Source organism: Lutjanus erythropterus, chromosome 11 (genome assembly GCF_056507025.1).
Source record: "Lutjanus erythropterus isolate fLutEry1 chromosome 11, fLutEry1.hap2, whole genome shotgun sequence".
NCBI classification, from domain to species: Eukaryota; Metazoa; Chordata; class Actinopteri; order Lutjaniformes; family Lutjanidae; genus Lutjanus; species Lutjanus erythropterus.
Genome location: NC_139327.1, coordinates 19,392,298 through 19,420,042, shown reverse-complemented (window position 1 = coordinate 19,420,042; position 27,745 = coordinate 19,392,298). Strand labels below are relative to the sequence as shown.

Here is a 27,745-nt window from a genome sequence, read left to right as displayed (position 1 = left end):
GAGAGAGTGAGTGTGTGTGTAGGAGAGAGAGAGAGAGACAGAGAGGGAGGGAGAGAGATTATGGAATGCTGTGATGTCATCAGCCCAGTCATACACACACAAAGACGAGGAGGACCCACAGGCGCTCTGACTCTCTCAGCTTAGTTAGCATACACTGCTGTGGAGCGGCTGTCTACATCCCACTGTGAGTACTTCAGCGAATTCTACCCTTCTCTTACAACTCCCTCTGGCTTCGTATCACTCACTTTCTCTGTCCACTCTCCCTCTTCTCCTGGGTTTCCTTCTGTGCACCCTACAACGTGTTTAGTAGCCACCAATCTGTATTCCAGCAGTGTGATAGTTCTCAGTCTGAGACAAGCTTTCTTTCCCTCCAAGTGCTGCTTATATGGTAGCCATTGTTTAACTACCCACTGTGATTGGAGGAGTCCATTTCAATCCCCTTGTTAGAGAAACTGGCTCATGCTGCTCTGGGCTGTGACCCTGTTTTTGTTTTGTTAGGTTTTTTTTCTCTCTTACAACCTGAAACTGACCATGTTAAAATGGAGCCGCTATCTCATGGGAGTTTTAGGGGGAGAAAGGAACATGGATTTTGGGAAGGGATGTGTGGTGGTGGGGAGGGGGAGGAGGAGGGAGGTGGGTTTACTGATGACAGAAACAGTCCCATTCCTTCAGTAATCTCCTCCCATTCTTGGCTACAGTCTTGCTGTCAGTTTAGAAACAGGCTTTGGGCTCTTCCGTATTCATGTAGGGAGGGACAAGATAGCCGACTGAAAGCTTTCCAAAGGAATAACAAGAAGGAAAAAGTTTCTGAATGTGACAAAGGTGGGGAGAATTGCAACTGTAAGAGAAATGTAGGGTAAACCACAATGCTCCAAATGTTAGTTTCAAGTGTTTTCTCTTTTTTTCTTGTAGATTGTCCCAATGATGACCTCCAAAGACAAAGCAAACTGACGTCCTAGGGTGGGGAAGTGTCAGCACAGCACAGAAAGGAAACTAGATTTTGTGAGTGTGTGTGATTGTACAGTATGTACAAAAGTGTGTGTGAGGATGAGCATGCACCTTGAGAGTTCATGTGTTTAAGTAAGAGTTTTTAGGATAAAGAAGCTGTGGAAGTCGATGTCTAATGACATGAGACTATAAACCCTCACTGTCCACCTCAAGAAGCTGCTGGCCAAAGGACAGCACCCCGTCCCTCCGGTGGTACCAGGCTAACGCCGCCGTTCAGCTGCCAACATGCTGCAGCAGATTTTAAAGGACATGTACATCGACCCTGATGTGCTGGACGCTCTTAACGAGGACCAGAAAAAGACTCTGTTCCTGAAAATGCGCCAGGAGCAGGTGCGGCGCTGGAAGGAGCGGGAGGAGAAACTGGAGAGAGAAGGGGGGGATGCTGAGTGCAAGCGGACAAAGCCAAAAAAAGGTAACCACGGCAACCCAGCCCCACCACCTCACCTTTATTTGTCAACTTTTCTTCTTCCTGTTCATCTAGTGTGACAGGGTGCAGCTTCAGGTTTGTCAAGATACTGACCATCACACGATTAAAGGCACAGTTCACCCCAAAGTCAAAAACACATTTTTCCTGTTACCTGTAGGGCTGTTTATCCATCTAGATTGCTTTTGAGTGACTTTCTGAGTTCTGGAGATATTAGACGTGTCTGCCTTCTCTCAAATATGATAGAACTAGGTGGTGAAAAATACTTTTGAAAAACTCAACAGCAAAGTCTCTTTCCAGAAAGCATGGCCCGGATACTCACAATAATCCACAGACCCTCTTGTGAGAAGTTAGATGTAAGAATTACTTTTGTTCTACCCTCCACCAACCATATCACTGCATAGACAGAAATGTGCCTCTAGTCATGGATGAGAAGTTACAGCTCAGTGGAGGAGGACATCTTTAATGTTTACACCCTGGGTCATGAGCCTCTCATCCATGAGTAGTTACATGTCTCCTTCTGCATGGTGATTCTGTAGGCAGATGGTAGAAAGAAAATAGTTCCTTCAAACAAACTAAACTCCTCACAACAAGGTCTGCAGATTATCTTGAGTAACTGGGTCATGATTTCTGGAAAGAGACATTACTGTTGAGTTTTTCAAATGTATTTTTCACCATCAAGTTCCATTACATTCAAGAGAAGGCAGACATCTCTATGGCCGATATCTCCAAAACTACGCAACTCACACCAAAACAAACTAGGTGGATAAATACCACTACAGACCAGAAGGAAAATATGTATTTTTGATTTTGGCGTGAACTGTCCCTTTAAACAAAGCTTTTGACAGAAAACCATCTGTTCCCCTTTGCAGGATTATATTCTGAATCCTTTCAGTCAAGATGTTTGGTGTACTGTGAATTACCGGCAGAAATGTGTGCATCAGTTGTGACAACCGTCCCGTGCTGCTGAAAATACTGTCGCTTCTGTAGCTCATGTTCCCCGTCATCTCAACAGCTGTTTGCCAAGACAGGCACAGCACTTACCTGAAGTCCATTTGGCAAGTTTAAAGTTTCCTTAGAATACAAACTTGGGCTAACAAACACCAGCTGCTGCACATTAACGTGTCTGTCATGTTGTAGAAATGACTTGGAGGAGGAAGATGCTGACGTGCAGCATGATACAGACAGAAAGCAAAGACCATTTATACTTCACTTACGTAAAATTCTATTTATATCTGAATTCCCAAACAGTTACAGCAGATTGATGACGTTGGTGAATAAATGTTAACATCACACTCACAGATGATGTTAACATTTACACAAGCAAAGTAGATGTCGTGGTAAAATAATATTCGCCATGAAATGAGTGTATTAAGGGGCTGAGACCTGATTTACAACAGAGTTTAGCAAAACTAGGTTTAAAATAAGTACACCCAGATTCAAAATTAAGCACAGCTCTGCTGCACAAGTAAAAACTAATCTCCCATTAATGAATCCAACTTTATTGATTGAAACACAAATTTAGTTTTTAGTTTAGTTTAATCAGTAAGAAGATGCTGGCTTACGCAAATGATAGTAGGCATAAATAAAAAGTGAAAAAAATTAAAAATAAAAACACTTACACTGTTTGCCAGTTTGCTAAAAAGTTTACAAAAGTTTACATTGTTTGCTAACTAACTTAAAAAAATAAGCCCATGTTAAGGCTGCCATGTCAAACCTCAAGAATAAGTTTAAAGTTGATATGGGATCACTGTTTAAATTGCTGTTTAAAGTTTTGGTGCAGACAAACAGAAAAACTGAGTTTTAAGAGAGTTTTTAATTGAGTCTTTCTTCATTTTAAGACAGTTTTGAAGTTTGGTGCAACATAATGTGTGCATGTGTTCACACACACATATTTTACTGTCAGATTCTCACTTAGATCATTTTGTTCCCAGTCACATCACGCGATGTGAGCCTGAGAGCGACAGAGAAAAATATTCACTGGGTCAGAGGTGTCACTCATGTCTGGAACGTGTGTTTGATGGAAAAGAGATGGCAGATGAAAACATCGGTGCGATAGACAGAGACGACAAGACCTAAAAGAAAATGCTTGCAAGGGGGAAATGCACAGGCAGTGTGGATGGTAAATGGGTTTATCGGGAACTGGCTTCTGCTCAGAAGCCACAGTTGGAGTCAATAGCTTACATGCAGCAATCAAACCAAACAAAACAACCAGAAACTCAGGAGGCTGCTAGTCTGTCCTGAAACTGGTTTGACGCATACTGCAGAATCTTGCCTGTCTGCATTTTCTCTTTGGTGGCAGCAAGTGCTGGTATGAGAAATGCGTGGTGTGATGACGCTGACATAACAAACAAATTGCCCTATTTTTATATTCCAAAGAAATCCTGTGACAAACCAACACACATTTACTCAAGTGCTGTACTTAAAGGTACAGTATGAAAAACGTATGGAAATCTCTTTAGAAGAATATGGTAACTGGAATATTATAATCATAAGTATATTTTCGTAAGTTTTTACTCACCTGAAAATAATAATTGCTGTGTTTTGTTACCTTAAAAGGAGCACTTTATATCTACAGATGACGTGGTCCATTTCTATGGAGGCCGCCATGTTGCACTATTATGTTTCTACAGTAGCCCAGAATGGACCAACCAAATACTTGGTTTAGATCTGGACTTTAATATTTTTTCCTCAGCGACCTTAGTTCCTACTGCATGCTTGGAAGGGGAAGGTGAGGCAAAGTGCTTGAAATCTTCAAGCTCTTCACTAGGTGCCACTAAATCCTGTGCACTGGTCCTTTAAGTACAAATTCACGGTACTTCAGTATTTCCATATTATGCAACTTTGTGCTTCTTCTCCAATACATCTTAGAGACTAATGTTGTACTTTTTACTACATTTGTCTGGATCTTGGATTAGCTGGACAATGCATTGCCATAAAGCTGAAAACAGGACTTTTTCCAACACATAGAAAGTTGACTTTTTTCTTGTGAAGATAATAAATTAATAATTAAACTAAAATCACTATAAACTACAATCAATCAAAAAAGCCAACCCCATTTCCTCCCTAGTTGTTCCAACTTAAAAAAAAGTGATAGGAATTTAAAATATTAAATTCTTTCTTCTGCAAAAAATGGCGGGGCAACTTTGCAAACTTCTGTAGATATAAAGGACTGATTCTAAGGTTAAAAAAACACAAGAATTCTTATTTTCAGGTAATTACACACTGATAAAAACATACTCATGAATATTATATTCCAGTTCTGCCGTATTCTGCCAATAAACCCCCATAAATCTTACACATCAGACCTTCAAAGGTAAGGTAAGTGATTCTGGAGAAAGATAGTTGATTGTTAAGAATCATTCCCAGGTCGTCAAATACTGATGTTTTGGGAATAAGATTCAACGATCACCTGTTTTACTGATCTGTGATAAGCCAAAGTCTCCCATCATAAAGCTTGACGAGGAGGAGAAGTATAATTTTCTCTTAGACCAATTGAATTACATTAAGTTCAAAGGTTATTATGGAACTTTTCCACCAAAAATAAACTGTCTGCCCCAGTATTAAGTAAATGGACTGAACACTTCTTCAACCACTGACTTAAAGAAAAATTAACAGCACACTGCAGTTGGTGCATTAACTGTGATTGACATAGTAACATGATCTGTCTTGTCCTGGCTAATAACAAAGCACTTACTATATGAACTGTGGTGCAGAGTGAGAGAACAGTGCTCTTTCTATCTCTTAATGACCAATGCAGCTGTCCTTAGGAGGCTGGATGGAGACTGCAGGCTGAGATCACATGGTCACAGCTCCTCTCCACACACAGGCTCCCCGTCTATATAGTGCAGAGGAAATGGTGGATAGTTCGTGTTTCTGTGTAAAAATAGGAAGTGAGTCAGGACTCAGTCCTTCAAACAATTAGCAGGAGGTGAAACAGGAAGCGTGCAGGAAATGTATGTGTTTGGCAAAACAAAGAGAGAGTTTGATTTTATCTGGATGGCCTTGTGGGAGAGCTCATATGCTAAGTTTGTTTTTATGCACAGAATGAAGCCGGCATTTTTCTCGGCCGCTGTTAACGGTTTCAGCCTGTGGCTTTTTTTTTCATCATGAGACTTTTGCTGTGGTCAGGCTGACTTTATGGTAATTTGTTTTTAAGAACTCTGTGACTCTATGCTGCCATGTTTATGCTCATGAGATGGCAAAAGTACACACATTTTTTTTACTCAAGCAGACATACAGATTTTTGTGTAGAGTAGAAGTACTGATTCAACTTTTTTCAAAGTTTAAAAGTAAAAAGTAGCCTTCTGAAGGACATTTCTACCAGCTGTTTCTGAGTAAAGCTGACTGAACCTCACCTTGTCTCCTTGGAGTCTCTTTCTCGTCATTTTTGTCTTCATTTTTATCTTGTTAAGTTTTTCACAAAGTATTCGTCTTGTTATGTTTTTGTCATTTTTGGCTTGTCACATCTTTTACATTGTTTTTCTCTTCTTATGTCATTTATGTTGTTTCTGTCTTGTTTAGTTTTTTTTTTTTTTTTTTTTTACAGTTTTTGTCTTGATATGTCTTAAATGGTCGTTTTGTTACGTCATTTATATTTTGTTACATCTTTTTTGTTGTTTTTATGTCTTTTGTGTTGTTTTTGTGTTAGGTTTTTTGCAAAGCTTTTGTCTTATTACATCTTTTGTGTTATCTGTCTGGTTCTTTCATTTTGTTTGGTTGCATAACTTATGTTGTTTTTGTCTTGTCACATCTTTTATGTCATTTTTGTGTTGTTATACTATTTGCGTTACTTTTTTCTTGTTATGCTATTTGCCTTGTATTTGTCTAGTTGTGTCATATACGTTGCTTTCGTCCTGTTACGTCTTTTGTGTGGTTTTCATCTTGTTACGTCTGTCATTTGTCATATACACCCATGGATACCAATGAGTCATCTTTTATATGTTATTGTTCCATCCATTTTGATGGAAATCTGTCTTGATGTTGGGAAGGTGGCATGATGATGCAAAGTAAAAAAAGAAAAAGAAAAAAAGGGATAATTCAGATCAAATAAAACTAAAGTGACAAGTCTGTAAAACATGTAAAAACTGTGTACTGCTTAACTGTAATCTACATTTTATATTATGACAGTGCCTATTACAGTAAGACCTGGGATCTACGCCAACATATTAAATGCAATGTCTTCTGAATGCCCCTACACTCACCTGGCAGGATTCATCTCACCTGCACCTGACACTGGAGTTGTGGGTTGTAGCTGTCAGTTTGGATTGATAGCTTGTTTATCAAGGCTCTGACGGCTGTGGTTTCATCGTCATCCTGGTATGCCCTGCGAGAATGCGATTCACAGGGCAAGCTGGCAAAACCAGTTCACTCTGAGAGTACAGTATGTTATCCTGTTTTCAACCCAACAAGCTCTCACCCTTTGAGCCCATGTGAGCTGTTTTATTGCTATAAAGTTACTTCACTCCCAAATATAGTCACAAGGCAGCGGCATGATGTGGTGAAAGTTTCTGAGGACTCAATGTCCTCACAAAGATAGACAGATAAATAGAAGCCAAGTGAAAGTGTAAAAAGAGCCATATTACAGAAACTTCCTATCTTAAGTCTGAGATTAAGATAGGATCAGTCTAAGATGGGTATTTTAACAATTTGGTATGACCGAAGCAAATCCTAACTTCCTATCTTATCTTATTTCATCCTATCTTATCTCACATTAGAAATGATTAAAGATGTCTACTTAATCGAGCATCTCTTATAAACATTTATATCTGTTAGCTAGCAACCAACACTACTTTTCTAATCTCGCCAAGCTAAGTAACATAACTTTAACATATCTTAAGTAACCTTTTTTTTTTTTTTTACCATTGGAACATACTGAATCATACAAAAAATTGATCAAAAACAATGAGTAGATTACCATTAGCTACTGTTAACTAAGATTACCATTATCTGCTGTTGGTCAATATTACTATTAGCTACTTTTGGTGGACACTACTGTCAACTAACTAGTTAGTAAATTAGCTAAAACTGCATGTGGAAAAGTGTTTGGTGTTTAGTGATTCGTTAGAACATCTTAAAAGTTATCCTAAAGTTAGGAGAGTTTATTTAAGTTAAAATGATTGTGTGATGCACATTTTCTCGTTCTAGTAAGTTAAGATAGGAACCTTGACTTAGAAACAGTTCATTTATAATTAAGACAGGATCTGCAAGATAGGAAGTTTGTGTAATATGGCTCCTGAATTCATTTATTTTATGGATTGGGATTGAAAATAAAAACAGTAAATGGAAGAGCCTGACAAGTATATTTATACAAAACGAGGACAGGGTATTTCCCTGTCAGCTCTGTTTATATCATCTATATGAAGGTCCTGTCTCATATTTGTGGTCTGCTGCTTTGGCCCCTGCAGCTGCTGCTCCTTTCTGTCTGTAAACCAAAACAGCGGCCTGGACTTATCTGATATACTGGTGATAAGCTTTGTTTTGGAATGAACAGAGCTACAGCTGATTATCTGAGAGATCTCAGTATTTCATAATAATTGTTTACAAATCATGACTGCAGTTTCAACCTCCTGAAAAGGTCAAAGAAAGTATTTGTTAAATTTTGATAAGACTGAAAAGGGCACATATTACATCAAAAACTTTGTTAAGTGTCAATTTCAGTTTTTTTCTGTGTTTCCTCTAGCCAACAGTAAGACTGTGAGCTGGCTGCTCGGCCGGGATGGAGACGTGGCGGTCATTGTGATCGGCGAGGTGGATGAGCTGAGCTCCAGATTCATCTCAGGATTTGGAGAAAAGAAATCACCGAGTCTTCAGAACAACACACAGTAAGTAATACATCTTTGTAATATAAAACATGAACATGAATGGGGCTGCAACTAATGATTATTTTCATTGTCGATTAATCTGTTGATTTTCAATTAATCATTTAGTTGTTTGGTCCATAAAATATCAGAAAAGGGTGACAAATTTTGTGCTTCCCAAAGCTCAAGAAGATGTCCTCAAATGTCTCGTTTGTCCACATCCCAAAAATATTTAGTTAACTGTCATGGAGAGCTAAAGAAACCTGATAATTATTTACATATAAAAAGCTGGAATCAGAGAATTCCGGCTACTTTTCTTAGAAAATTACTCAAAACATTGGATCGATTATCAAAGTGATTGGCAATTAATTTAATAGTCAACAACCAATTGATTACTCAAGTAATTGTTGCAGCTCAAAACAGGAATATTATGTAACATGAATAAATCCATTAGTGTTTTCACTGTATTAGTTTTAGAGATATTATAAGATATTATGTCTTGTTTTACAGACTGCAAGTCTATGGGTTTTGCATTATCTGGGAGAATATGTATACTGTGTACATATATTAGCAATATGACATGTTCTGATTATGTTTTGCAGCCATCAAACTATCTTGAAGAACAGAAAAACCACAGAACCTGTCAGAACTGAGAAAGAAAGCTTCCCTCCTAAAATACAACCTGGAATCTCACTCAGTTTAAAGGTGTGTAGCTGCTTGCAATCGCATCACATTATTACTCTGTTTATGTACTGGATGTCACAGTTTACCAGTATTGACAATAACTGTGATATTTAAAGGTGCTATTTATAATATTTTTATTTTCATTTTTAAAAATCAATACATCCACGGAGAAGTTGTGGAATAAAAATATCCCTAAAAAAGAAAGAAAGACTTTAATTGTGAATAATTAAAAACTTTTGACAGGTCTAAAATAAATGTTTTGTGACATTTGATTCCTGGGTATACACTACAACAACCTGGCAACCACTGGAGCTGGATGGAAAGGGGCACAGGGACTGCGACCTTTAGTGGCTGAACGTTATCAATGTTATCAATAGCACCTTTAAAAATGAAATACTAGTATCATGTTAACCTTGTAAACATACTGTATACTCTGACATCTCCACCTCACCCCCACACACCTTTTCACTGTCCATTAAGTATGATTGCTCTTTTTCTATGCTTTTGGCAAGTTATGGTTACTCCCTACACTTGTATTTTGAGTGTAATCCATTTGCCAAAAATGACAGAAAATGCACAATAAATATACTTAAAGATTTGACTGATATCATATTCTTTTTCAAATGTTCTATAGATGTCACTATAATAACTTTATCCTGAGTTATTTTGGCCATATGAACGTAATGATATTTTTAAAAGACTTCTACTAAACTCTTGTAATATCTTTGTCCTCAAATATTTTCTTTTCAACAAATTCTTTGTCTAAACACTTCCATCTCTTCATTTCCACTTCTCTTACCCGCAGTGCAGTTTAAAAAAAACAACAACACAAAAACTCTCGATAAGACTTTTGAGAATAGGTGTTGAAAATCAATCATCCACGTTAAAAAAAAATCTCTGTTAATTTCAGCCTCTACATTGTGTCAAAAGAAGAATTCACTGTGCATAATTTCCAGGGTGGTGATATTTTGTGTGTGTGTGTGTGTGTGTGTGTGTGTGCACTTGGCGGTGTGTGAGCTGTTGATTTTAGAGTTGGAGGGAAGGGGGGGGCGTCTCTTTTTTTTCACGCTATCTTAAAAAGAGATTTTGCTGCGTTGTCATGGCAACCGTGCACACACACTGCCAGCCAGCCAGAGCGAGCTGGGGTGGACGGTCTCATCTGGCCTGACCGCGATGCTTCTCTGAGCTAAAGCTGCACGCTGCTCACTCAGTGGAAACTCGAGCATCCAGCAGCCGCTCACTGATATTTCCTGCAGTCACATTACTGTACCCAAGCGCACAGAAATGCTTTTATGAATTTGCATTTTTCTTTATTTATGTGATGATCAACTCTTAATTAACTCTCCAGCTCCTACTCATTCAAAGTGCTGAACTGAGTCACAGCTGAGGAGGGATGACGTGTCGCCTCTGGTATCATCTAACATGGCACTTTGTCTCTCCCAACAGGGGAAATGTGAGGAGACGAGCACTTTACTCCCTCTGCCGGTGAGTTGAAGTAACTGCCTGCTATAGCTGAGCTCTGAGCTTGGGTTGCATCATGGTCTGTAATGTTCATGTAATGTCTTTGTTAAACCCACAGGTGTCAGTGAGTGAGCATTCATCACCTCCAGCAGCAGAAAAGGTACTTGTAAATCAAAGTGTATGTGTTTTTCTTTCTTTTTAGTTGCTGCAATCCACTTTTGAGATATTTTAGTCCCCTAAATATACATTTTAGATGCTTTATGAAGGAAATCACTGTGTATTTCCTGGTGTCATCTGCACTGAACAACACATTATATGACACGGCCTCACATGTCCCAGCACGGCATGATTAACAGGACAGGGATCCGCTCCTCAGCTCTTTGAAATGTGGCTTTAGAGTGCCTGCGTGTCTTTTCATGGCAGTCCCACCCTCTGTGAGTAACAGGAAATGGTGGTTAGGCCAGCTGTCCCCTCGCTCCCAGCCTCTCTGCAGATCATCTTTCTCCCAGCATTCTCCTCGCTCGTCTGAGCCGCCGCACCCCTCGTAGCTCTCTCCCGGGAACAGCTGAACTGACTTGTCCTCCCACTGGCTCCATCATCACTCCAGCCTTGGGTTTGTCTGGGGAGCGTGCACTCTCTATTTCGCCTTGCTTTTCTTTCTCCTTCTGTGTTTACGTGCACGCAAAAACGTGTGTGTGCGTGTTCAGGTGACACGCGCGGCGAGAACAGCTGAATCACAGAGGCAAGGCGGGATTTCTGGACTGCCCTAGAACAGATGGTTGATGAACTTGATCAGGGAATTAAAACGCCAGAGATAGAGAATGCGTCAGTCGCAGATGGATGGGATTGTGGGATAGTCTCCTGAGGTTTGGGCGCGTGAGCTCTCCTCTGTTCTCTATTTTTCCCTCCTCTTCTTTGCCACAGAAGGAAATGTCTCTCCCTCACTTCTTATATCTATACCAGACTCCCTATATGACAGGCCCCAACACATCTCTGGCCAACCCATGCTGCTGTGGCAATGAACACACACACCTTAGGAGGTTTGGCCGGTCTGACGGCCAAGAAATCAGACCCTAAGCCTCCCTGTGCAAGATTTGATGGCATTTTATTTTACAGAACACTAATAAGGTGTAACAAGCTGTACTTATGTATTAAATCTGACAAAACTGAGAAATATGTTCTTTATTAGTCAGTTTGCAAACCCAGCCATACCCTAATTAGACACCATACCTCTGAAAGTACACTGATAAGACGCAACAAGTCAGATTTTGTATAAAATTAGGCAAATACTAGAAATAATATGTTATTTATTAGACAGTATTAGACCCTTTATTACACCATGATCAAAGGGCAATTAGGGACACATTACAACAGAAGTGAACTGTGAACTACAGGGTATTATTTAGACTCTTATTAGACTTTATTAGAAGGTAATTCCAACAGAAATGCACTGCAAACTAAAGGGTTTTAAGTCTCTAACTAAAGTGTCTATCAACTGTAAATAATTCTCTTTAGTTTACAGTTCAGTTGTGTCCTGTTGTGTTCTTAATTATCCTCTGATAACAGTCTAATAATTGTCTAATAAATAACATATTGTCTAATAAATAACATATTGTTTTTTTTGTCATATTTGGTACAAAGTACAGCTTGTTATGTCTTATTAGTGTACTGCTAAATGAAGCGCGACCCAAGATTCATTAATTTGTCGCTTGTCTCATTTGTGGATAGAGTGATTTGTGTCTGGAGACAGGAAGGGGGCTGGATTGGTGCTGCAGATGTAGCGGCGGCTGTTGCTAGCGCTGCTGCAGGTTTTCTCCAGTTGATTTAGAGAGGGAAGGAGCCAGCCTGAGAGAGGAGGAGAGAGTGAGATTGTTGATTAAGAAGGCGTAAAGATCAGGAGGGAAGATTAGCGAGGCAGTTTGATTTCCAAGTCACCTTATAATTTTCTCTCCACACATCCTTAAACTCTTAATCAGTGGTCATAGTTCTGTGTGTTTCATTATGGCACAGCGCAGTCATTGGAGAACTGTAATTTGGTGAATCATTTATCCAGTGATTTAATCAAACATGACAGTAATTCCACTGTATGTGAATTAGCCGTCAACACTGATCGTGCTCCTCTGTCCTCCTTTGTCACTCTTTCCTCTGCTAGCCCGAGTTGAAGTCAGCCAGTGCGACTGAGGAGAAGTCAGTTCCCCAGTCCTCCATCTGCTCCCGGCCTCCCATGAGAGCTAGCCCTGTCAATGTGAGACCAGCTTCTGCAAATGCAGCACCAGGCTCTGTCAACACGAGACCGGGCCTTGCAAATCTGAGGCTGGCCACCGCCGTACCGTCAGCTTCCCCCAGCAGCACTGTCAAAATAGACTCTGGAACGACGGCGCCCACCAAAGTTGTTGGCCTGCGCGCACAAGAGCCCCAGAAGCCCCAGGAATCACAGGGCGGGAAAGGTGAGTGAGCATAGCAGCATCAGTAAGGGTTAGAGATGGGTGGTAACAAACTTTCTTAATTTGATATGATATTGATATCTTCTGTTACAATTTAAACAATGCAGATACTGATACAGATATTGATACAGATACCAATACCAATATGGACACTGATTATTTCTTAAATGGGTATGTGATTTTTTAAGATAAGGGTAAGTTTTAGAAAAAGACTGAAAAATCACGGACACATACTGGCCTTAATAACAAATCGGTTATAAAAGTAAATATAAATACAATTAAGTAGAAATGTTTGTGCTAATGAGGGTAAAAATAACTCAGTATTTTACAGAAATACATGGTACAAATACATAAAATAATAAATATCTTCTTGTTTTTCTTCAGCCTCCTAACTTTCAGGTTGTTGCAAGGTTAATATAGTTAACTAAAACTAAACTCGAAATTAAAAGGGGTGGAAAAACATTTAAGTTAACTGAAATAAAAATACACAACTAGAATTGAGAAAAAAATAAAACTAACTGAAACAGTAGTGTGCACTTACAAAACTAACTAAACTAAAATAAAAATACAGAGGGAATGTTTTTTGTCAATTGCAAAACTTGTCAACACAACAAAAATGAGGAGGCATTGGTGCATTTGTTTATTGAGACTGGAATGTCTACATGACTGTGAGTCACTGGCCTTCGCCAAGTATTGTTTGTATTGTAATAAGAGATCTATTCTGAGCTTCTGTAAGGACCAGTGCAGAGAATTTAGTGCCATCTATCCGTAAGCTTGCAGACTGCAAACACCTCACTGCACCCTCCCCTTCCAAACATCCATGTGTGCACAAAATGCCAAAAGGCCATTCTGAAGGTCTATTCTGGTCTACTGTAGAAACATGGCAGTGCAACATGGCCGCCTCCATGGAAGAGGACCTGCACCAACTGTGGATATAAACAGCTCATTCTGAGGAAATGAAAACAAACAAACAAACAAACAAACAATTCTTATTTTTATTTGATTATACACTAATGAAAAATCTGACGAATTCTGCTCATAAATCTTGTCCCTGAGAAACACCCACCTTATAATAATAATAAAAAATGAAACATTTTTAAACAACAAAAATTAAACTGAAACAAGCAAACCCACTCCAGAAACTCACTTTGGCCACTTAACAACAAAACAAAAATTAAAAATAAAAATGAAAAAATAAAACAACTATAATAATTCATAACATATACTTGCCATTAATAACAAATTTATTACAAAAGCAAATATGTGTACAATTAAATAAAAATGTTCAATGTGCTAAAACATCTAGTATTGAACAACAACACTATGATTAAATTCACAAGTGGTGCATCTTGCTGTACTTTTATTTACAGTTGAAAAGTAGCACCACAACATGTTACATTTCCTTTCTGCCATCTCTCATGAGTTTGATGTGAATGCGTGACTGTCTACCACTGTGCATTCAGTTCTCATGTGTCACAGGTTTCCATTGTCATGTGACATATGTGATAGATGTGACAGATATTATTTCAAAGGAACTGATATCAAATGAGTAGCTTCTGAGTATCAAAGTATCAGTCCTGCAGAATCAATCCTTCCGTCCTTAGTAGGGTCTTGAAAATAAATAAATAAACATTTCCTCAATGTGAATTAAAGGAGCTAATATTTTTTTCTCTCCACAGTCTTTCACTTGCTGGCTAATCAATAGAAATACCCAAACAGCAATATTAATGATTGCTGGTGTCATCATGAATAAACACAGCTAATAGAGACATGCCTAACATGAAGCTTATCCCAGAACTTCTCTTATGTTCTTTTAGTCAGATCTTACATATTGGAGAGAGACAGGACACAGATGTAGGTTGTAAATTGAGTCCACAATAATGCAATAACCTACATGACGATCACCTCTGTGCCAACAAGAGAACCCTTTTCCACTGCTCCTTCTTATAGTGTTGTAATGGCCGTGGAGTGCTGAGCTGAACCAGTGTGAACAAAGTTCATACCAGATAGGTTTCTCAGCACTGCAGCAAGGAAGAAGGATTTATTTCCCCAAACCTAATGTGCTCGCCAAATAGTGCCTCAGCCCGCTGGAATCTTTATGGACTGGCAGAGCAAAATGAGGCCAGCCTGGAGGGGAAAAAAGCTTATGTGACTGGGATTTGTGTCGCGGTACCACATCGCTCCCACACACCTGCTTGTTTGGTAGCTTCTCTATAGTTATGGGTGCATGTCGGCAGCGAAAATGTCACGAAACACTCCTGGTTGACTCAGTCGCACAGTCATTTAACCGAAGTCTGATTCCAGAGAGCAGACAGATATAGGAAAGAACACTGGTCCTCCTTTTTTTTTTTAATTTAATGTGAGCTGAAATGAGATACAGGAACCACACAAAACTTTATGGTCTCTAACTGTCATATATTTTTCAGAGAATGGTAATATTTAACTTAATTAAAATCTTATATTTTCACTGCTATTCATAGGCCTGTTATGATAATTACATTATCAACTTATCGTACAATATGTGGACGTGGCCTCACTATTGCCTGTTGTGTTCACATGAAAATTATTACTATTTGTTTTGATTTCGATATTATTCTACATATTCTATGTGATGTTAAGGAAGGAATGTCCATAGTTAGGATATAATGTAAATCCTAAAAGGGAGGTTTTATAAGGCCCTTCTCCTGCACAGTCCCTGCTGTGTTTGTTTTAACATTCTTGTTTTTTATCACTTCTTGTCTGCTAATAAAGAAAACAGAATTTTACCAACATTTTAGGTAACATGATGCCAGAATAAACAGCAGGGTTTTCCCTACCATCACAAGATGTGGGCACAAGCATTTTTTCACAGCGCCTAAAATCTAGATGAGCAGGAAAAACAAAAACTATGCTGAGACACATTATTCTTAAGAATTAAAACTGCATTGCTTTGTGAAAGGGTCTACTTGCATTATTATGCTGTTATATTATCATTAAATCAGTGGCATAAAATGATCTTAAAGTGACAATTATATCATTTATTGCAATTATTCATGGGCAATATGTTGTACAACAAATGTAATTATCATGACAGGCCTATTAACTTATTTGGCATAATTAGTAGGCCATGCACCTGAAAACAGAGTATAATAAGATAATTTTACAAAAATTAAAGGAGTAATACGTAAGTAATATTTAAATAATATGTCCAGGTGTTTAAAAATTAGTTCTGCAGTCCAAAACGTGAGTTAGAGCCATAGATGGTAGTTTAAATAGATTGATGCCTATTTAATATACAATTTTACGTTGAAGTGAATTGTTTCCCCGCACCCACTCCTCCCCAGACTTGAAGTTCAAACAGGTTGTCTGCCAGAACACTGAACCTGCACCAAAATATGAATACAATACTATATTTTAACAATAACAGGCAACAAGGTGTCCTACGCTGTGAGTTGATCAGCTGTTTATAACTGTGAACTGTCTGTCGATGTAAAGCTTAGCCTGTTCTGGTGAAAACAAAAGTCCACTACTCTGAAAACACACACTCTGGAGTTTGAGTCCGACTGTCTGTCTTCTACCTGCCAGACTCCATTAATATAATATAGTTATAAACATCTACTCTTTCTGGTTTATTAATGATTTCTTACGACTCATAATCAGACACTAAGTCATTCAACGAGCATTTGGCATTAATTTAAACTCTAATAGACATGAAACAGATGTCCTGGGCTATAACAGAAATTTGTTGTCAGAGAAGCCAGTATTTGAACTTGAATGTTTTCTTATAATCTCTCATGACATATTATGGTCATTTTATGATTTAGCACAGTAAATATATTACATATTTCTCCTTTATCTTGGCAACAATACCTCTCATTTTTCCATGTGTTTAGCAACATAAATCCATACATCTAAGATACAGCAACATGTGAAAATAGTTTGATTTTTTTGTTGTTGCATTGCATTGTTGGCACCTAAGAGTTTAACCATTTGATCTATATTGGGTTTTGTGTTGGCCTCACACAGTGTTGGCTGTGTCATTTAGTAGCCTTTGCTGATATTAAACCAGTAAGAACAGATAACTTTGTAATTTGTAATTAATTGTGTGGCAAAACTGGGCAGTTAACTGCACCCATTACAAGCATTTACATTTAAACAGTTTTTTTTTTAACTTTTGACTCAGTTTTTTCACAAACTAGTGCAGTGTGATGCTGGTCTGTCTTTTTGTTTCTCTCTTTGTGTCTGTGCCAGTTGCATATCTCAGCCTTCGTCCATGCAGATTTTCACTGTGTAGATCTTTCAGGCTTTTTCTTCAGAACAGATATCCTGGGCCTTGACATGAATACTGTTTTCTTAAATGTCCTCCAGTGTGTTGTGCAGATTACCTCTGGCTTCTTGTCATTGTGATTCCCAGACATCCTGTCTGAACACAGCAGCCAGTTTCATGAATTGACCACGCTCACTCATTCACCATACAGTGACCCAGATATGTAGAAAAATGGTTAGTGTGAGGGTGAAGTTAGCACCATCCAGTGGAAGACTGAGATACTGTAGGAAAAAAAAGTCAAGTTGGATAGAAAAACTCATTTCCATAGGGTCCCTCTGCTGGAAACATGTTCATCCTACAGCACATCCACACCACAAACACACAGCAACAGCTCCTGAAATTTTATAACTAATGTCACCCACCTGATGAGCTTTAATTTCAGAAAGTTTCTCACAAAATTCTTGTAGTAGGTTTACCAACATGAACAGTTTAGGTATTATTGCAAATGCAAGCAATCATTTAACCTCCTTGATGCAGGAGGATTGTTTTTTGCTTGTTCTTTTTTTAATACTATTATTTTTTTTACTATTATTTTACCAGGGGTGGGGGGAAAATGATTATTGATTAAGTATAGCAATTTTTTTTTTTCTACACAATTTCTGAATTGATTTATAATAGCTGAATTGATACACACACGCATGTGCGGGCACACACACACACACACATATATATATATAAATAAGTAGCACTTAGTCTATTAGCTTGATGCTAACAAGTTGGAATTCCCGTTGATGCGCTAAGGGAAATTAGCATCACAATCACAACATATGTGCACAGACTTTTGGGGATATTTCCTCTGTGGAAACAAACTAATTGCCACTGACTTCTTTTTGCTAACTCAATCTGTTCCTCTGGGTTCAACACCTGACACTCAGCCTCAAGTGGTCAAACCTAAAACTTCTTTTCATTTTGTCCGAACATCTTATTTTATCAATTCTTCTCTTATGGCACTAGCTTGATGAGAAGGAACAGATAAATGTAGATACAATAATTTTATTTACCACTTAAATAAGCTTCACCGCTGAAATAAAATCCAGAGGGACTGATGTGATGTGCACTGTTTTTAGAATCATGATATATAGTCACTAAACTTTTCCCATGGTCTAGTGTTAAAAAAGCAAACAAGAATAGCAGTAAATTGTAATATTGAATTGCAATACTTAAGTATCACAATATATATGAAACTGGCACACAAGCATTGTGATAGTATCAAATTGGGACATAAGTGTATCCTCTCAGTCCAATATGTTACTGCTACCACAGTAATAAAATATTACTAGTAATAAAAAAAACACCCTAAAAAAGAAATGTTTTCATTAAATATGCTGTCATTGATGATTAATAAGGGCATGATAAGGGGGGTAGAAATGTTTTCTGATATTTTACATGCACTCTGCAGGTCATTAACATTAAAATGAACTTGCTCTGGGAAGTCTTTGACAATTTTTGGTTTTCTTATTTATTTTACCTGATAATGAGCTAATTATGCTAATTATGCAAATATCCCGACATGCAAGTCTTAGCAACCAAGTTGAATTTCATCCACTGGGCCGATAGATGATATTTCAATCAGAAAAGTTTATGGGAAACAACATTACTGGGTCTAAGGAATTTCCACTAGACTCCTCAAGGTTGAGTTCTTTTGCCTGTATGTTGTCTAGTGTTTGTTAAAGAAAGCTGAATGGAAGAAAAAAATCAATCCTAAAACTATTTCTGTTTTTTTTTTTTTCTTCCCTCCCTTTACTATCTGGTTCATTCTGAACATTCCTGGCAGTTCATTGTAGATTTTGGAGTCCGGGCAAATCTCTCCAAAAGCCAGACACAAGAGAGCTAACAAGCTCTTAATAATGTCATGAAGAAGCGAAATCCTGGAAATATTTGTGAGATCCTGTTTGCAGATATTTACTGATATTATTAAACTGGGCTGAACATAGAATATCATAACCGAGCAGCGTTTTAGGGGAATTTTTGTTCTGCTACCGTCAAGTAAGAAATCTGTTTGTGTAGGCATGTGCCATGAGCTCAGAGCTTTTAAGGTGATTTATCAACTGGATCGGGATCAACAGTTTCACAGACCACAAATGACTAAAATCTGGATAGAAGAGAAGAAACCAAAAGAAACGTTTCCAATAAATCATGGTAGCATGGGCGTGTTTTTGTGTGTGAGCCTGCACCCACATTAGTGGCTGGATACGAGATCAGTGGGCAATGCCAGGGCAGCGGATAACAGACGAACGCAGGGAAAAGAAAGGGAAAGGGAAGGGAAAGGAACAGCTGGTGTGGTGGGAGTTGAGGTGGGCCGAACACAGTGCTGAATAAATGTGTCTTGACTCTGGACAGAAAATACTGACTGAGTGTCTGTCCTTGACAATGGCAGGAAGCTCGTTCCAAGGGGAGGAGGAGGCAGGCTAGGATAAGGCTCATGCCTCAGCTGTTTTCTTTTGAATGTGGGTAATGACAAGGATTTCTGCATCCTGTGAGCAGAGACCGTGGCCCACACAACAGTCGTAGAAGATGAACTTAATGATCTGCTTTAGTGGCGTTCGTGTGTATTTACATGTACCCATTGGAGCTGGACTAAACTTGTTCTGACACTTGAGAATTCAAGTAGGTGTATATGAGATTGGATGCCGTGACAAAAACTGATCTAAAACTAGTGCTTTTTTAAAACTGTATCACCAAATTGCTCCGGATATTGTCAAGATGCAGTTGTCAAATGTCAAGTTAGTAGATGATATATGTTTTTACTTTCACCTGAAGTAATCTTCTTTATTGTTGTCAGAAATACAGGATTCAAGATATTTTAACTTTTTAATATTTACTTTAATGTAACATCTGATTAAAATAATAAATTGTATAGATATAATAAATAATACATAATACAATTTTAGGCAAAAACAATGTTTATTTACTTATTGCAAATGATTTGCTAATTACTAATCCCTCTTTTTCAGTGTCTATTACTAAAAGCTGTGCTGTCAAGAGGTGCCCAGAGACGTCACTATTTATATCTGTATCTGTTCAATCAACAAATGTATGTGTCTCTGTATCTGTATTCAGATAGCAGACCAAAATTAGGCATGGTTATTTTCAAATCTTTTCAAATGTTTATTGGCAATGCAGTTGTTTTCCCTGCAAAGCAACAAAATGATTTAATATTGGCATATAATTAATCATGAAAATATATTCCCACATCCTGCCACCGTACTTTCATCTGTCTCTTTTTACTTTTAGCTAAACTAAGGTTTATGAACTGTCTGAAGGCCCCACCTCCACCTTTAACTGGGGCATACTGAAAAATTAGAAACTGAAAAAAATGTTGTATAAATCAAAAGATGCTGTTTTCCATTGGAAATAGAAACTCTGCAGAGAAGATATGCAAATATAAAAACACATCCTTCTCTTGAAGGTAATGATCCTGGTGCAATAAGTCAGTAATTAATTAAGATAGAAGCAAACGTTTTTGTTTTTTTTTTAACTCTGCTGAGGTAATCATGGAGCTCACTTTTTTCTGAATAATAACAAGCAATTTTGGATAGAAGAAATATCTGTTTTCATTGCATTATTTGTGCTTTCTCAAAAAACATTTGGATTCAAGTTTGTTACTAGTATAAGAAATCCGTGTGTAAAGAAAATCACTCAAAGGTTCTATGTAACGCACTTTACGTGTATTAATGAATTTAATTGCCAATGTGTGAACACACTGTAAGGAAGATTTTTAAAAATGAGACCTTCCTGTGGACTGTGGACAGTCTGTGGACTGATTAGTATCTATAAAGGACTTGGGATGTTCTTCTCTGGGAAAATATAAAAGATGTAACAGTTGTCCACGCTCCCAAGTGCCTCTTTTCAGCTCCCAAACAGTGCCGACAGTGTATTAACTAATGTTAGCTTAGAAATGGAACTGACTTACATCAACCAATGATCCACCCACCCCAACACAAGCCTAACTTTACTTACTTCATCTATGCTGTAGTTCACTGGTTTCAATAATAACAATCATTCTTTTTTTTAAAAAAATCCTCATAGCTACTTTAAATCATGCAATTTCAAGCAAAACAGTGTTTATTTACTTTGTGCAAATAATTAGCTAATTAGTTATTCCTCTTTTACACCATTTTTCTCTCCAGTGTCTGTTGCCTGAGGTATTTTCTGTGCTGTCAATGTTGCAACTGGACCTTAATTTACTTTATCAGTTTCCCCTTTCAGCAGGAACCTTTTTTCTGGGGAATGACTGTGAAATTTTGTTTAAACTAATGTACCTGCTGAGGCTAATGCTTGATGCTATGTTAAAGTAGTGTGTCATCTGCATAAGAACGAAAGTGAAGGGTGTAATATTTCAGATAGATAGTATGGGGAGTGTGTAGAGTCAGTGTAAAAGAGTGAATGTAGAGCTAAACCTAGAGATGCTATGACTAAAGCTGTAGGGGTGTACAAACTTAACTTTGTCAAATTATTCCGAAGAGACCCCTGAGGTGTCCTCTACCTGTAATAAATGCACCACATATGAGGGTATGTTGTTCTGCTCTTTATGACCATCCTCCAGAATAGCATCAAGCCAGATCCACTGATAAGCATTCTGGGAGCAACATCACTCAAGGCAGATGAATGCAAATCACAGGCCGTTTCATTATATATGGCACTAGAAAAAAGAGGTATAGTCTAGAAGTGGAAAAAGGAGTCTGTGCCCTCCTTTGAGGTATGGCTCAGATATATATATATATATATATATATATATATATATATATATATATATATATATATTTATTTTTTTTTTTTTTGTTTTTCATTTAAAATTTATAAAAACTGAGACAAACCGATCACTTGACACTATGATACACTTGTGTGTCATCTGTATAGAAATGAACGTGAACTATGTAATATTTCAGATAACAGGTGGAGCGTGTAGTCAGTGTAAAAGAGTGAATGTGGAACTAATCCTGGAGATTGAGAAATATGTGTTGTGCGTTAGCGTGTGTGTGTCATTTATGGCATGATTTGAGCACATGTGTGCATGAAAGTGTGTCAATCTCCAGCAGCTGGCGGTATGTGTTCATATGTGTCCGCGTGTGTTCATGTTTATAAACCCCGCTCTGTCTGTCGGCCGGCTTTCCTCTCCTCTCTCTTCACCTTCAGAGGGAAGGACACACATTCCAGCGCTGCTTCCCGACTCTAGCCCTGGGCGACGCTCAGCCAGAGCTGATAAGTGACAGGGGCCCCAGCCCCCACACAGGAGCACCCCCCCCACCCCCCACCCGCCCTTACTCGCACACACACACACACACACACACACACACACACACACACACACACACACCTACTCTCCTCCCTGCCCTTCAGTCCGCAGACATGCTGCTCGGGAATTCTGCCCTCTGCCCCACTTCTGCCCCCCCACCCTCCCACCCCACCTCTCTTTCTGCCAGAGACGTGGAGGTCTTTAAAGAGATAGATTGGTCTTTAATTTTTGTGCTAGCCTGGTCAGTGACACCGCTTCCCGCCCCCTCCTCTTTGTCCTCCCCTGTACGTTTACGAGCTGGACTGAGATGTGAGGAGTGGTGTATGAAAGCTCAAATGGGAGATTAATCAATCTTGACGAGTGATTTAACGCAGAGATTCTCTTTCATTTTAATAGGTGTTTTCACAGGTAGCTTTAATGACTGTTTCTGCTGACGGAGCTGAGAGTGCAGCTGCTGTGGAGAGTTTCAGGCAGAAAGGCGTGGGGCCGTGAGCATTTTTTTGGGTGTGTTAAGACAGGTTAGTCAGGTTACCTGTGAGAACATATTAGGCTTTGCTTCAAGAAATACTCTCATTATATACAGTATGTATCAGGGCTTATGTATTTTAAGTGTATTTTCCTGGTTTTAAAGGCTGCATTACAGTAAAGTGATGTAATTTGAATTTACAGTTCTAGCTGTTCTATAATTTGCCTTTACCCATTTAGTCATTATATCTACATTACTGATGATCATTTATCAAAAATCTCATTGTGAGATCACCATCCCTGAAAATATCGTGGCATTTGATTTTGTGTCAATCAGAACCTACAGTAATTGCAGGTTTTGAAAAAGAAGAAATGTGTGAAAACAGAATTATAATGAAGTATGGTAGTTTTGCAGAGATGCTCTGGTCTAAAAACCTTGTTCTCCGGGTGAAAAAAAAACATGATCATTCTCCACTAATCGTATCGCGCAATCACAATTTCAGTGAAAATAATTCAATACGTCCTTTTTTTTACCATATTGTGCAGCCAGTATTATAGCAAAATTTACTTTAAGTAATCAAAATGCAGTGAAATGGTTCCTGTCAGTATTTATTATCTATATATGATGTTTTTGGATTCATTATTATTGTATTGATGTGTATGTTACGTTTTACTGGTTGTGTTAACTGTAACTATTTTATATACTTTTGGGTAGTTTAGTCTACAGCAATGCATCATATTTTGTAAGATCATCATATGTTTGCACTATTTTGATTGAATTGTATTCCATTTCTATTTGTATTATGCCATATCATAACAAAGTTATCTCAGGGCAAACACAGCAGGAACTTACTCTTTATAAACCCAACTGTTCCCACCACGAGTAAGCACTGAGGCGACTGTGTCAAGGAAAAACTGCATTTTAATTGGCAGAAACCATGAGCAGATCCAGGCTCTTTATTAAGGACGGTGGTCATCCGCAGGAATCTGAAAATTTATGGTATGTTATTTTAGAGAAAATGTGTATATCAAGATATATATTGTATATTGCAGAATAGCCAAAAATATTATTTCTAGGCCATGTCGCCCAGCCCTATATAGTAATATATTTGTATGTATATAATTTTATTATGTCTTTGCAATAGTCCATACCCATTACACCAACTCTCCTTCTCCTTCTCTTTCTATCTCTCCGTTTCTCTATTAAGCATTCCACTCAGACCTGCACCGAGGCTCTGAGCTCAAAAAACTCTCTGACCACGAGTGTGTATGTGCCTGCATCTGTGTTTGTGTGCGTGTGTGTCTGTCTGCGTGTGTGCTCGGTGCGTGCCTGAATGTGTGTCAGCCTCAATTGCTGGAGCCTATCCAAGGTTTCCGTGGTGACCACACAACACAACGAGACAATCAGAGGCAAGCCCACGCAGCGCGGCAAGAGGACATTAACACAGGAACCGCGGGTCAGGGGGCAGAGGAAGGCAGGGCAAGACAGGGGGAGAGGAAGAGATGAAGAGGAGGGTGGAGGGAGGTGTTGGAGCCACAGGGAGAAGGGGCAAGAGAAGAGTGAGGGCGAGGGGAGAAAGGAGAGTAAACAACAATAAACAATAACACAACCTTAAAGGCTACTTTAGGTCTCTCCTTTTCATGCCTGCAAGACATCAAGAGCTTTAAAGGTTTCCCGGCCCCAGGAGTGCCTGTGTGGTTTTGGCTGTACCCCACCTCTGTGTGTGTGTGTGTGTGGTGTGTTAGTCAGAGATGGCTGCATGCGTGACTGAATCCATGAGCAGGAGGGTTGTGCAAAGGTGCGTGTTTGTGTTTATGTGTGTGTGTGTGTGAGCACGCACGGACCCTGAATGTAACACGAGAATGCGCGCGTGTCTTTTGAAATTCAACTGTTAGAAAGTGTGTGTACGCTTGTGCATGTTTTCGCTTTATTTGTGTGTGTGTGTGTGTGTGTGTGTGTGTGTGTGTGTGAGCTTGCATGTGCGTCTGTAGCCGCCGTGCACGCGGGCGCTCTCACATATCTCTGTCCCCCGGGGATGACGCTAAAAATATGTGGCTCCTCAAGCCTTCTGGTGTCTGAGCAGCGTCTGTCTGCTCTCCATTGCCGTCCCTGTGGCCCTCCCTCCCCTCCGTTACTCCTGTTCCCTCCATTCCTCCCTCAATTACACCCTCTTCCAAACACAGTACCTCAGCAAGTGCACACACACACCAACTACACCCAGCTGTGTCCCTACTACACTTCCACTGAGGATGACCTCTGCTCAGCCAGAGTGGGATAAAGGGAGGCGAATGAAAAGGAGGAGGAAAAAAAAGATAGAAAAGAGTGAAGAAAAATGTAGGCACAGTATTTGGAGAGGGGAAATGATCGAGCAGTGTGGGAAGACTGGATTCCTGCTTTTGCAACAATACTGTAGCATAGATGTGCTGAATGTGTAACCGTCATTGTTTTCGCAGCAAGAAATAAGGAGAACATCAGTTTCAACTACCTGGATTTCATGTTCTAAAGCTTCCAAAAAGGTGTTGTGTTTCCTGCTGCAACAAGACACTGACCACTGCAGTTTACAGTAAACAAGGTCCCCCTGTGACAGGCACAGCCTGGAAAATCATCCTACAATACACAGTGAAGAGGAAGAAAGAGAGAAAATGCAAATGAAGTAATAATTGTGTACTAAAATCCCTCTATGGAAGTTTTTCAAGAACTTAATACAGTTTATGGCAGATACACAGTGTAGCACTGCACTACTAACAACAAAGTCACAAACAAAAGTTAAACTCTATGGTAACACTTTATTTGAAGGGGTGTGCATAAGACTGTCATAACCCATGTGGACCCCTGTCATAAACATTAAGGACTCTTAATGAACATAGCAGGTTATGAGCGAGTCATATCCAGATTCTTAGGATGCCAAGACGTACCTAAAAACACGGAGTCCATTCCTTGGCTACATTAACAAATGTCCAATTGTCTGATGTTTTTGACGTATTTTATTATTATTCATTTATTCTTTAAAACTGTACTGATGAATCAGGTTTTGATACTGTGTTTGGTCACTATATGAAAATGTTATAAGAAATGTCTTATAATGTTCATGCTTTGAGAAAATGTTGGACACAAATGTCAGTTTTAAAAATGCAAGTGGTAGTTTTAAATTTGTAATTTTGAATTATTTCTTCCAAACCTTCCAAATTCACTTTTCTTTCTATGAAAACAGAACAATGGTGACTTTACAGATACAACATTGATTGAAACAGGGGAAAAGCACACAAGGACAAACAAACAAAGGGAGAAAAATAGAAAAACAGACAAAAAAACAAAACAAAAAAAAAAGTCCAACTAGTGTTACGTGCAGAATTTGACTTGGTACACAAATAATAATGATAGTGACTGAAGATTACAAGGTATAGTAATAATAGTGATATTGTGCAATCACAGCAATTTAAATGAGTGTTTTAGTGGATGGAAGTTATCATTAACCACCATTACCGATTTATTTTCTTAATTTATTTTAATTTTATGAGATATAAGCCAGTCTGATGCTGTAGACATGTTAGAACTCTTAAGGAAATGTGACTCTCTCTTTTTGCAGATGTTGGTGCATCAGAAGCGTCTCGGAGGGCTGCCCCAGAGGAGGCCGGGTCTTCAGGGAGCACACCGACCTGCTCAGGGCGTGGCCGGGTGGCTCAGCTGATGAAAACCTTCAGTGTAGAAAACACTACAGCCCCCACGCAGACCCCCCCTCGTGGCATCAAGCCCCCACTTCCCACAAAGCCAAGCCACTTGCGCCTAACAACCACACCTACTGTCAGGTAATCCTCACACACTGATGCACAGGTGCCCACCTAGCTTCGCGCATCCCTGTGATTCAAATAACGCCACACTGGACAATGTTGGACACCTGATGTGGAGCCTCAGTCCGTGGGCTGTTGGGATGGAAAGATACAAAGGTGGCTCTAAGAAATTGTTTAGTTCACAATGTTGCTTTCACTCCCAAAGCACAGCAATGGAGATGCTTGAATGTAACAGTTTTGTTATTTTTGGATGTTGCAGTACTGTAAACACTCTTTGTGGGAAACAATTCCAAAGCAATTGATTGCAATGTATATGTATTTTCCAGGGAATAGATGATTATCACATGTATTCACTTGCTGTTGATGCTTTCCACTTTGTGTAACATGTGGAAAAACACACCCTTATTCTAAAGCTGGGCTGAGACTACAGGATTTTCAGGTCGATTTACCTTAGATTCACCTCTCCTGTGAATCGGAGGAGAAAACAGGTCCATGACCTTGGTCTGTACCAATGTTTGGCCCAGATTATCTGGTAATGTAAGTGGTTTACTGTCCAGTCTTAAACCTCCTGAACTGCTCATGGACTCATCAGGGATGTCCTGATGATTTTCAAACATGTTTGATATTTACAAGTTAAAATGTGGGTGATTACATCAGTACTTTACAAGCCAAAGAGAAAGACGAGTCTACAAGAAGACGAAGGCAGCTGACTGTGTTGCGAAGCATCAGTAAAGGCTCGCCCTCGAGGCTACTGTTAGCTAGCATGCTACTGTTGACAGATATTAAAATTGACAGTTAAAATCTCACCTCTCAGTTCTGACAGAAGAAGAGACAAACTGTGCTGACCATGACTCAACATTTTCTGATACAGACTCTTGAATTCATCTGCTTTTGTTAATTTCTTGCTGCAAAGTATTACTGCAGAAAGTTGGTGCCCCACTTCAAGCCACCTTGTTTACATCAGCTTCCCCATTAGATCACATGAGTTCATGATTCCTCCAGAGCGATAGAGAAACAATGGTGATAGTCAATGATAAGATAATTTTTTGATCCTGTTTGAACCGTGTCACAAATTACACATATTGATATTGAAAGTCATGACACCACTTACGCAACCGTTGGGTGTGT

General features: G+C 38.9%; 1 protein-coding gene across 2 annotated transcripts; it reads left to right on the top strand.

The window, feature by feature from the left end:
* The first annotated feature begins 50 nt into the window (after window positions 1-50).
* LOC146318945 (uncharacterized) lies at window positions 51-27,745 on the top strand. 2 transcript variants are annotated; one of them, XM_084731172.1, is made up of 8 exons: window positions 51-184; window positions 913-1,420; window positions 8,115-8,256; window positions 8,835-8,937; window positions 10,363-10,401; window positions 10,496-10,537; window positions 12,530-12,824; window positions 26,416-27,745. In XM_084731172.1, the coding sequence occupies exons 2-8, from the start codon at window positions 1,234-1,236 to the stop codon at window positions 26,637-26,639; spliced, it is 1,032 nt and encodes a 343-aa protein (XP_084587298.1). In that variant the 5' UTR covers window positions 51-184; window positions 913-1,233; the 3' UTR covers window positions 26,640-27,745. The 2 variants fall into 2 exon arrangements, with proteins under 2 accessions (XP_084587298.1, XP_084587299.1); XM_084731173.1 differs by lacking the exon at window positions 51-184 and adding an exon at window positions 721-822.